The following is an 11,932-nucleotide window of genomic DNA, read 5'->3' as shown; positions in this document are numbered from 1 at the left end:
GAGACCTCCGGGTATAGGGCGGCATATAAATTCAATAAATAAATAAAAAATTAATAATAACTGGAGGAATAAAAATACAGCTCCCTTCAATGATTGGTTTGAAGATATGTATAAATTCCTTACACATGAACAAGTTGTGTAGAAATGTAGACTTGCCATGGACAAGTCCATTTTATAAATACCATGTAAGGTTAAGGCCTTTTCCTTTTTTGTAATGTACACAATGCTTTTGTTGTTGTTGTTCTGTTTTGTTTTCTACATGGGCACTATTTCTTGTTTCTTTTTTGAGCCTTATCTTACTCTGTGCACTTGTAATTAAAAATAATGAAAACCCAATGAAAACTATTTTTTATATGACGGATTAACTTTCATGTCATAGGAGGTGATCCTGTTGGATAATGAAAATGGGACACAGTAGGAATGACATCTCAGAACGAGCTGTTGGGGTGAGGGTTTAACCTAAACACACACAGCATAACAAGGGTTGGTTCTCTTTGTAAAAGGGAACTCATGGGAGTATGAATACAGTGGTGCCTCGCAAGACAAAATTAATCCGTTCCGCGAGTCTCTTCGTCTTGCGGTTTTTTCGTCTTGCAAAGCACGGCTATTAGCGGCTTAGCGGCTTAGCAGCTATTAACGGCTTAGCGGCTTTAAGAAAAAGGAAACAAACTCGCAAGAACTCGCAAGACGTTACGTCTTGCAAAGCAAGCCCATAGGGAAATTCGTCTTGCGGAATGACTCAAAAAATGGAAAACTCTTTCGTATAGCAAGTTTTTCATCTTGCGAGGCATTCACCTTGCGGGGCACCACTGTACACACATTGGAAATTATATATTTCATTTCTCCTGTGTGGTGCCAGATAAGGAAAGAAAGGGAGGAGAGGAGGAAGAGAAGAGGTGTATAGTGGTACCTCAGTTTTGGAACATCTCCATTGACAAACATTTAGGAACTCAAATGCCGTAAACCCAGAAGTAAATGCTTCCATTTTCGAACAGTCTCTGAAGTTGTACTTCGGAGGCAGCTTCCTGTTTGACTCTTCGGTATGGAATTTTCGGTTTTTGAACGTTTCAGAACTTGAACATTCTTCCAGAATGGAAAACCGTGGTACCACTGTATTCGGGGGGGGGGGTAAAGCCTGTAAGCAGGGAAGCTTTGCAGTGAGGGGAAAGGGTGGCGGGGAGACTAGATCATGCTGCGCTCTATCCAATATGTTACATAGAATTAGTGAAGAATTAACTAAATTCTGGATGTAAGAAATGTAACTTTTTTCGGATTGCTTTTTGTTGAGTACGACATATCTGATTTGTTTTTCTTTGTTGTGCTATGTTTTCTCTTTCAAAACGAGAAAAGCATTTAAAAAATAAAAAAGACACTCATTTCTGTTAAAGGAATTGCAGTTGCAGCAATAAGTAAGTAAATTAGTTAGTTATTTGGTTGGTTATTTGGTTGGTTGGTTAGTTAGTTAGTTAGTTAGTTAGTTTCATCAATGCACCCAAGTCCGCTGCAGAGGAATAGCAGCAACAGAAGATTTGTTTAGTATGAAACTGTCTTAAGTTTCATTCAGTACGTTTGGAATAAAATACATCTGGGTATGAAACAGCTGCATATAAAGGCAAACCAGTTAACTTTAAAAGCAATTGTGTGTTGTTTGCCCCCTTAATGAATCATTGTGCAATGAGCAAAGATATATGTATAAAACAAACACATTAAATGAACTCTGTTTTTATTTTGTAAATCAAGTATGTTTAGGCATCTACAAAAAGATATTTCTCTGTGCCCTAAAAGGCAGGACAATGCAAATGCGGCAACTGGGCCGAAGTAACAAAGAGCAAAGAGGGTGGCCTTCTCTGTCTTTGGCAGGAACAGGATTACACCAAATGATGTTTTCTTTTAAGAACTGGATTTGGTGTACACCCCAAAGTGAAGAAAACATATTTGGAGGAAAAACTGAGGGCCTTGAGGCAAAACAGCTGGTTTCTCTTACACTTGAGCTGATGAAGAAGAAGCTCAATTTACACAAATCACCTTCCAAGACAATCCAGACTGGAGCTGGCAGCTCAACAGGGTCAATGGCTCCTTGAGGTACCTGATACCTCTTGGGAGCTACAAAGCTGCCTTATACTGAGTCAGTAAACTGGCCCGTGCAGAAGAGTTTGGATTTGATATCCCGCTTTATCACTCCCCTTTAGGAGTCTCAAAGCGGCTAACATTCTCCTTTCCCTTCCTCCCCCACAACAAACACTCTGTGAGGTGAGTGGGGCTGAGAGACTTCAGAGAAGTGTGACTGGCCCAAGGTCACCCAGCAGCTGCATGTGGAGGAGCAGAGATGCCAACCCGGTTCACCAGATTACTTGTCTACCACTCTTAACCACTACACCACACTGGTTCTTAGTATTGTCTAGCAAATTAACTAGCAATGGCTCTCCAGACTTTCAGGCAAGGAAACTTTCCCAGCTCTTCCTGGAAGTTCTGGGGATTGAACATAGGATCTTCCATATGCAAAGCATGAGCTCTGCCAGCAAACTATAGCCATTCTAGAGCTGTGCTGGAGACGGCATTGCCGCTCTCTGGCTATACTCAGTAGTGGTGCTGCTGCACCGGAGGCGATAACAGGCTACCAGTTCTCTCCTCTTGCAATAATGGCACAAGGAAGAAGGTGCATGTAAATTAGCATTGTGCCTTGCCCTACCTTCCAATCCACAGAGGTCTGGAAAGGCAAAGGAAAAGGAAGGGGGACCACAATAATGAGTGTATTTTTCTACCTTCACCTAACAGAAAGAACCACTTATGCAGAAATAGTTCACTTTTCCCATGCAACAGAGCTAGGATCACACAAGAAAGTATAGTTACAGATAGGTAGCCGTGTTGGTCTGCCATAGTCAAAATAAAAAAATTCCTTCCAGTAGCACCTTAAAGACCAACTAAGTTAGTTCTTGGTATGAGCTTTGGTGTGCATGCACACTTCTTCAGATACACTGAAACAGAAGTTGCCAGATCCTTCTATATAGTGAGAAGGTGGGGAGGGGTATTACTCAGAAGGGTGGTGGGAATGGGAGATTGGCAGATAGCTGAGATGAGCCTGTTGACGACTCTTAACTACTGCAATAGGTCTTACAGGAAAAGCTGCTACTGGAAGGAATTTTTTTATTTTGACAAGAAAGTATAAAAATACTTATTCCAGTGGTTCTGCTCCCCTATCTGTGTTTAAGAATCTGCTGACTAGAGACAGACAGACATAAGACCCATTCTAGATTTTTTCTTTAATCCTCACAGAACTTGTGGTTCCAAGACAAAATATGGTCCAGAGAGACTTCGGTTGCATCCCTAGTACTAAGAATCAAATGCTATCCTTAGTTTTGATCATCAGATGCTCCTTTGTATTCAGTTCAGGTCTGAATACAATAATGTAGCACTTTGGGATGAAGATGCAGCCCAGAAGCCCAGCACTGGAGGCCAAGATAGAGAAGACCTGCACGGCAACCATGTATTTTCCCTTGGTGCTCAGGTAGGTGGGCACAAAGGACACCCAAACACTGCAGAAGACCAGCATGCTGAAGGTGATCAGCTTGGCTTCATTGAAGGATCCTGGAAGCTTCCTGGCTAGGAAAGCCACTGTGAAACAGATGGCAGCCAGGAAGCCCATGTAGCCAAGGGAACCATAAAACATGGCAACAGACCCTTCATTGCATTGCAGGATGATCTGCCCAGGCTGGGACCTCATGTCAAAGTCTGGGAATGGGGGTGATATTCCCAACCAGATGGTGCAGAGGAGAACTTGGACACTGGAACAGGAAATGACAATGGTGTTGGCCAGACTCTTTCCCAGCCGTCTCCTCACCCTGTTGCCTGGCTTTGTGGCCAGGAAGGCCAGCACCACAGTGATGGTTTTGGCCAGTACAGAAGAGACGGCAAGAGAGAAGATTATGCTGAAGGCCGTTTGTCTGAGAAAGCAGGTCGCTTTTCTTGGCCGAGCAATGAACAGGAAGGAGGACAAAAAGGAAAGCAGAAGGGAGATGAGGAGGATGAAGGAGAGGACCCGGTTGTTGGCTTTGACTATGGGTGTCTCCTTGTATTTAATGAAGATTCCTAACAGCATACCTGTAGTAAATGACAAGAAAAGGGAAGAAGAAGCCAAAAGGATTCCCAAATATTCTTTATATGAAAGAAAGGTGATAATCTTTGGGATGCAGTGATCATGGTCTTTGTTTGGATGTTGGTCTTCAGGACATCTGGTACACTTCTCTGCATCTGAAAGGAAAGGGAGAGGACTTCTGTAGTCCTAAAATAAAGCTAATAACCAGAATACTCTATTGCATTCCATAAAATATATATTTCAGAGACAAAGTTTATATTCCAGAATAAGCTGAGTGGAACCAGGCCTATCTTTTTACAAATTAGTCTGTCCTAATCATACGCAAAGCAAAGTGTTGTTACAACCACAGAAAGGGTGGATAATATGGACAGCACCCATCAGACACTTTCCCTGCTTGGCCTTCTAGATGACCAATGACCTCTCAAGGCCATTTCTTTCACTTCAGTTTACATCATTAGTCACAGCAGGGGTTCCAAGACTTTCTGTTCTCAGGGTGCAGGAAATTGCAGAGGTCCAACAATCTGGGATGTGGAGCTAGGAGTGTGTGTGTGAAAGGTCATTCCCATCAACTGTCCTTCTCACTTTCCTCCTCTTTCACACTTGGGCTGTGTATACACTGCATCTTTAGAGCACATTCAGAACACATTCTTCCCCTCGAAGAATTCTGGGCATTGTAGTTTGTTAAGAGTTCCTGGGAATTGTAACTCTGAGAGGGATAAACTACAGGGCCCAGAATTCTTGGGGGGAAAGAATGTGCTTCAAATGTGATGTCCACTCCATCCCCTTTCTGTTCTTTCCTTCCCTCCAAGTGTCCCTATTTTTCAGGGACAGTCTTGAATTTACAGAAGCCATCCAGGTTTCTGATTTGATCCAGAATGTTCCGCTTTTCCTTAAGATGTCCCTATTTTGACTGGAGAAATGTTGGAAGGTATGGAGTTACGTGACCCCCAAACCAAGAAGATAAGTAACTATGCAAACTTTAGAAGGCAACCCTGTGTAGAAAAGTTTTTAAATGTTTAATGTTTAATTATGTTTTCATATACTGTATGTTGGAAGCTGCCCAGAGGGGCTGGGACAACCCAGTCGTATAGATGGGGTATAAATAATAATGGTGATGATGGTGGTGATGGTGATGATGGAATAAGACACCCCTATTTTCATCAGAGAAATGTTGGAGGGTTTGCAGAATGTAGGGGGACCAAAATAAGGTTTCCTGGAGACAGTCCCCAGATTTATAAATCAGTCCCCATACAAAATCCATTGAAGTTGAAAAGTGTCCCTGGATTCATTGAAAAAAATCTGGTAGAAGGAGGTGGAGTCAGAGCCAACTAATTCTCCTATTGTCGTAGCATTTGAATAACCTCTGTTGCTTTTCTAAGCAAGAAATAAGGACATAGGAGAAATAATACTTTATTATAAAATGAATGGTTATGTTTATGCAATAAGTTAGTAAATATTAAGTGAAGTATGGAGATGATGGGAAGTTAAATGTACACTAAGAAGATTTATTGTTAGAGTGTATGAGTTTTTGTTGTTGTTGTTAACTTTGTTTCCCTTGTAACAAATGACATAAATGTATGGTCTTTTGTTGTTTTAGTTTAATAAAGCATTATTATTATTATTATTAAAAAATCTCCTGTTGTCTGTTCCACCATCCTTCTGAGGTGGCAACACAAGAAGACGGTTAAGTGGGGGCTGAATGAGGGCTGACTGTTCTTGCTCCACCATTTTCAAGCAATTCCTAGCCCAAGTGTACCTATGCACTGTGCCTGCATGTAGCTCCTGGTGTTTTGTGTTGATCCAGCCAAAAGGCCATGACACAGCCAGTGGGAGGCTATTGTGCAGAATCCCACCTGAAATCAGGCTAAGGCCCACAGGTGCCACCTCCTGGCCTGCAGTTTGATAAATCCTGCATTTTGGAACTTAGCATCACAGTAGCCAAGAATGGTTTCACATTCCAAAAACGTATTTAGGATCTTCACAGAAAATTTCTGCTGAGCGAATCTTTGGCTTATCTCTGTTTCCCCAAGGAATGCCTTCTCCCCTTGAGTCACGCACCTTCCTGAGTGGATATGGTCCCTTCTGCACACAGAGCACAAGCGTAGCAACACACCGGTGCTCCTTCATGAACCACTTTGGCGTAACCAGGGCGACAGCTCTCCGTACACCTGGAGTGAGGTATGGTCTAAGCATTAAGACAAGATGTATCCAGAAAAAAGTATTAGAGGTCTTGAAGTGAATCATGGGCTTTGAAGACAATCTAATTGAGTCCCATCCCATCCACACTTCTTAGATAAGTTCTGTCCCATGGAAGAGGGAACAAGATTGTTTTCTCCTGCTCTGGAGGGTAGGACTCGACCCAATAGCTTCAAGCTACAAGAAAGGTGATTCCGACTAGACATACGGAATAACTTTCTGACAGGAAGAGCTGTTTGACAGCGGAATGGTCTCCCTTTGGAGGTTGTGGACTCTCCTTCCTTGAATATTTTAAAGCAAAGGTTGGGTGGCCATCTGCCATGGATGCTTTAGCTTAGATTCTTGCCTTCTTGGATTAGATGACCCATGGATTCCTTCCAACTCTACAGTTCTATGAGTCTATGATTCTTTTGAAGCACAACTGTGTGATTGTAAATGATTTTGCTCCAAAATGGCAGATCAGAGGACAAAGGGGACAACAGAAGTTTGAAGAATACACATTGTTAAGAAGAGAAAACATGTGGAAGATTTTATTTACTTATTTATTGAATTTGTATACCGCCCATCATCCGTAGATTTATTGGCAGGGCATGAGCCGGGAAATTTATAGGATGACTTCTGCAAGTCGGATGCCAGAATGCCAATGAGATCATGCAAATTTGCATTAAAGCTGTGGAATAAGAATTTGCGGGTGGGTGGATTAATATGATATACATTGCATATTGTTAATGTACTTTCCAGCCCCAAGATGGCTTATAAAGGCATTTTGTAGGGGGGGGTGTTGCCTTCCTAAATGCACACTTGGTGGGAATGAGGGGCAGAGCCTTCCCAGGGGCTACTCCCAGACTTTGGAATGCTCTTCCTAGAGAAGCTAGACCAGCTCGCTCCTTCTTGTCCTTCCATTAGCAGGTGAAGGCTGTTTAAATTTAACAAGCTTCGGGGAATGGACTGCTTTATCTAACAGTACTATGCTGCTTTTACTATCTGTATTTCGGTAGATTTGCTTATGTATGGTTTGATTCTATCATAGATTCTACTACAGAAAGCTAAAAACAAAAACAGATAACAGGTTTAAAAGTTATAAAACTATTATCTTGAATATGTTTTTCTTGTTGTTTAGTCATTTAGTCATGTCCGACTCTTCGTGACCCCATGGATCAGAGCAAGCCAGGCACTCCTGTCTTCAATATGTTTTTAGCTTTCCATATTTGAACTGCATGGTTTTAATTTCTGTAGGTTGCCTTGAGTCCTTTTTTCCAGACCAGGGAAAAAAATGTCACTGGAGGGCAGGGGAGAAAGATGCATGCAGATAATTTCACCAACCTTGTTAAACTGTGAGGGCCAGACAATGGCTTCTGGGTTAATTGTGAGCTTTAAATCTGAGGATGCCTGTCTCTCAAAACTCCCAACTTTCACTCTGCCACGAGACCCGTTGGGAAACAGCACCCAGTTCACAATATCATAGTCAGCTATCAGCTTCCCATTCCCATCTGTATATAGTCCACCCCTGGAAGTGTTAAATAACTGGACTTTTTTTAAGTGACGGTGAAACTGGAATGATAGAGAAAGCACCAGAATTAGGAAAACATGAAAGCCTATTGAATACCTCAGCCTTGCTCACATTAGCGCAGTGAGAAAATCATGTTGACTGATGACCTCTGAGCTCTAAAGCCACATTGTGACTTGGGATAGACCCTGTCAGTGAGGGACTGTAATCTGTTGAGAATTACACAAGTGAAGGCTTTCTCCACAGTACTCAGCAGAGAGATTCCTTAGTAGTTGTTACAGTCATGGAGGCTATCTTTGTTCTCAGCTAGTCCTAGTCTTTATAACCCTGTACCTTCTTCCAGAAGGCAGAAGCTGAAAGAGATCATTTCTGGGGTGCGCACTATGCTCCACTATCTCTGCAGTTTTCTTATGGCACCTGGAAGCATAGATTTGATCCAAGGTAGGAAGAGTGCACCCAGTTATTCTCTCTGCAGTCTTTACAACCCTGGACAACATTGTTTTTCCCCTGACCGTGCAGCTCCCAAACCACACGCACAGACCATAAGTTAATACACTCTCAACAGTACAATGGTAAAATCCCATCAACAGGTCCTTTGAGAGATTATTCTTCTGGAGGATTCTCAGAAAATATAACCTCTGCTGTGCTCTCTTCATCAGGCCTTTACTGTTTTCTCCCCAGGTTAGGTCATCTCTCAACTCCATTCCCAGAAACCGAAACACAGAGACCTGTTCCACACAATTCCCCTCAATAATATGTGGCTGAATATTCAATTTACATTTCCTAAAGTCCATCTATGTACAACTCTGTTCCAATCCCTTGCAATGCAGGAATCTCAACTGGAGCATCAACGACCAAGGGTTATCCAATCTTTGCTTTAAAGCTTCCAATGGAGGAAAGTCATTGGTCTTTCACAGACACTGCGGATATGCAATTTTGAGTTTTCTCTCCCTGCTGCAGGGTACTGGAGATCAGTAGAGGGAGTGTCATTACACATATGAGCTCAGTGTGAAAGCAGAATCAATTCATCCTACTGTTAGGGAAAGTGAGGTGAGATAATTAAAGCAACAAAGGGCTTCTCATGAGGCCAGAGGAACATCGTCCGGCTGTGAGTGTGAAGGCCACTCCCTGCAAGGCCCTTTCCACCTGGCCTAGGGGGCAAGGTCCAGACTCACCAGCCCTACAAAAGAGGCTCCTCATGAGACTGGAGGAACATCGCCCAGATGAGAGTGTTAAGGCCACTTTCCACAAGGCCTTTTCCACCTGGCCTACGCACTGAAGACTCTCCTCAGGAGGCCAGAGGAACATCACCCAGCTATTGTTTTATTGTTTTAATATGCTGTAAACTGCTTTGAGATTTTTATTAAAAATATCAAGCGGCATAGGAATTAAAAAATTAAAAATAAATTAAAAAACAGATTTGGGTCGCCGTTTGACTCCAGCACCAAAGTATGCCCAACAGCTGACCCTTGCCCATAGGCTTACAAACGGGCCTCAGAAATTGGGTGGGGCGGGGAAGTGAGTTTCATCATGACTATGAAATTCAATTGTGGATGCAGGATAATGGTTGCAGAGCTAGACAATGGATTGCAATTTGAAAAAGGAATACCTGCCATGGCTGCAGCCTTTGAAGTTCCAATCTCTCTCTTCCACCCACCATCAACATCTGTTTGGATCTGGACAAATATGCCGAGTTTAAGGCAAATGCCACAGCTTGGACACTGTTGTAAATGATGTAGCTGTCTTGAGACAGGGCCCTTTCAATCTCCTCTTGGGGGAGAATCACCAGTTTCCTCTTCTCTGTACATGTTGTCCAACCTTCCGTGGATGGACATAAACAATGAAATGATTGACTCCAAAACCGACTTGTTACAAAAGACAACGGCGCATAGTATTCATATTTTGTCCTTTTTCTGGTTTTTATTGCAAAAGACAGAGAACCATGGGTGTACCTGAAGGAATCAATGTGATGAGCCAAATTCGAGTTCATGTCCTGAAAAGCTGTTGTGACCCAGATTCTTTTCCCAGTTTGCTTCTTTTCAAGGAGCATTTGTACCCTGATGATCGACCCAAAATCATAGTGAGAGTCTCCAAAGAAAACAAATACATTGACTAGTGTCCACACGTCAGGTGGTTCACCCTGTAAAAAAAATTCATATAGCCCCTTTTGTGTAATTCTTTCTGTGAAGGCAACACAAATTCCACTGGTAACCATCAAAGGAGTCATGGCATTTAAGAAACTTTCTCCATTATAATTGTCTGGAGCAAAGAGGCCAATCCATGTCCATCCAAAATGCAGGAGCAACTTGATAATCCCCATATACTGAGTTTCTTCCTTGGGGATCATCCGGTAGGCAAAAGGGAACTGTGTTTTATCATTAAGAGAAAAGCCCGAACTGATCTAGTGAGAAAAGGAAGGGGGGGGGACATAGAGACATAAAAAGGTTAAATATCTAGGGATATGGCTAACATCAAGAAATATAAATTTATACAAAAATAACTACGAAAAAAAATTGGCTTGAGGTAAAAAGAAATCTAGAAATATGGAGCAGAATGAATCTCTCATTGCTAGGGAAAATAGCAGCGATTAAAATGAATGTGCTGCCAAAAATGCTATTTCTTTTCCAGTCCGTTCCACTAAATGGTACCTCCACCTCCTTTGCAAAGACACTGTACCCAATTTACAACATTATTCATTTTGCTTTTGTTTAAGATACCAGAGAGGGACCCAATACATTTCAGAAGCGAACCCTACAAGAGAATTATAAAATAATAAAACCGCAAATTATAATATATGGCTCCCTCTAAAATTCAAGCAGTGAAACAGGCAAGTAAAATGCACAGGCAAGTAAATATCTGACACTGAGGTGATAAGAATTGAGAACAGAGATACCACCTTAGCTTGGGCCTGGCATGACTCTCCATTTTTATACAAGTCGTGCTCAGCTATGAGTACAATAGGGAGTAACAGCTAACAGATCATCTCAACCCCAGTAACACAGCAGGAAGGTGAATTAAAGCATTCATACAACAAGAAGGCAAGTATGCTAATGTCTGTTGTAAATCATTTTAGGGGAATCCTTCAAAAAAGGATCATCATAGAGTTGGAAGGAAGCTTATAAGTCATCTAATCTCATCCCCTTCCCCATGCAGAACATCCCTAATTGGTGGCCATCCCATTCCCTACCTGTGGGATTTTGTAGATGCCCAACATGCTAGAAATCTGGGTGGAGATGTCTGATTCAGCCCCTTCAATAACAGTCAAGAGGTTCTTGCGTCTTCCACAGTTATAGTTTGGAATATTTTTCTCCCTACCAGAATGCATATCTAACATGGCATTGGAAACCAGTCGGCCATCATAGTAGGTGTCAAATAGGTTGTATCCCAGGGTGAAGTTGGGCAAGATCCTGGGATCCTGGTTGATCTCCTGAACAGTAATTTGGAGTAGACTCACTACCATGCTCCTGTCTCTGATATGTTAAACTTTTAATGCATCTAAGCGCCTGCTCAGGCAGCATAAATATCACAGTAAGTTATCCCCAGATAATGATCTTCATGGTTGTATTGAGGGTGAGGAGGGTTACAAACTGTAGGTCCAGTTAAGAACAAAAATGGGGAAGGTTATTGTTTTCACGAGTAAGCCCACACCAGCCTTCAAAGAACCATATTAAATGCATAATAAATGTTAATTCAGCATTAGAAAAGTGATAAAAGGTAGCTGTAGCTTGTCTGCTTTGCAAAGATCTGACTGCATGGAACTGAGTGCTGAAACCGAATGCTCAACCTTTACATTGGAAAGGAAAAGACTGCCATCCTATACCCACTTACCTTGGTGTAAGCTCCATGAGCTCATTGGGACGTCTGAATATTGCAATATAAGTCAATAAATGTAAATTTTGCTTTGACTGGTGATATGCAGTCCAGCCCTTGAATGAAACAAGGATATCAGTGGAGGAAACCATCAGGAAGCTTCAAGGACTTCATGTGCCCTTGCCTTGACTCATAGCTGTCAACTTTTCCCTTGTATTTGTGTGTGTGTGTTGGGGATGCAGTGGGGTTAGTGCTGGGAACTAAAGAAAATATCCCTGGAGTCAAATGGAGTTTCCAGGTTACACTGTACTCATGTAAGCATAGAA

At 42.1% G+C, this 11,932-nt stretch overlaps 1 protein-coding gene across 1 annotated transcript in view; it reads right to left on the bottom strand.

The window, feature by feature from the left end:
• LOC309526226 (vomeronasal type-2 receptor 26-like) overlaps positions 1 to 11,256 on the bottom strand; it is a gene marked incomplete at both ends in the record, with an annotated part of 58,980 nt that extends 47,724 nt beyond the window's left edge. Inside the window, 5 exons of the mRNA XM_082212140.1 lie at positions 3,413 to 4,248; positions 6,152 to 6,278; positions 7,613 to 7,840; positions 9,454 to 10,197; positions 10,984 to 11,256. Of these exons, the coding sequence (XP_082068266.1) occupies positions 3,413 to 4,248; positions 6,152 to 6,278; positions 7,613 to 7,840; positions 9,454 to 10,197; positions 10,984 to 11,256 (2,208 nt within the window). The remainder of the gene's footprint in view (positions 1 to 3,412; positions 4,249 to 6,151; positions 6,279 to 7,612; positions 7,841 to 9,453; positions 10,198 to 10,983) is intronic.
• Between the last annotated feature and the right edge of the window lie 676 nt (positions 11,257 to 11,932).

Source organism: Podarcis vaucheri (assembly GCF_965113315.1).
Source record: "Podarcis vaucheri genome assembly, chromosome: 2".
In the NCBI taxonomy this organism is placed as follows: domain Eukaryota; kingdom Metazoa; phylum Chordata; class Lepidosauria; order Squamata; family Lacertidae; genus Podarcis; species Podarcis vaucheri.
Note: the sequence above shows the minus strand (reverse complement) of the source record. Positions and strands in the feature narration are given on the sequence as shown.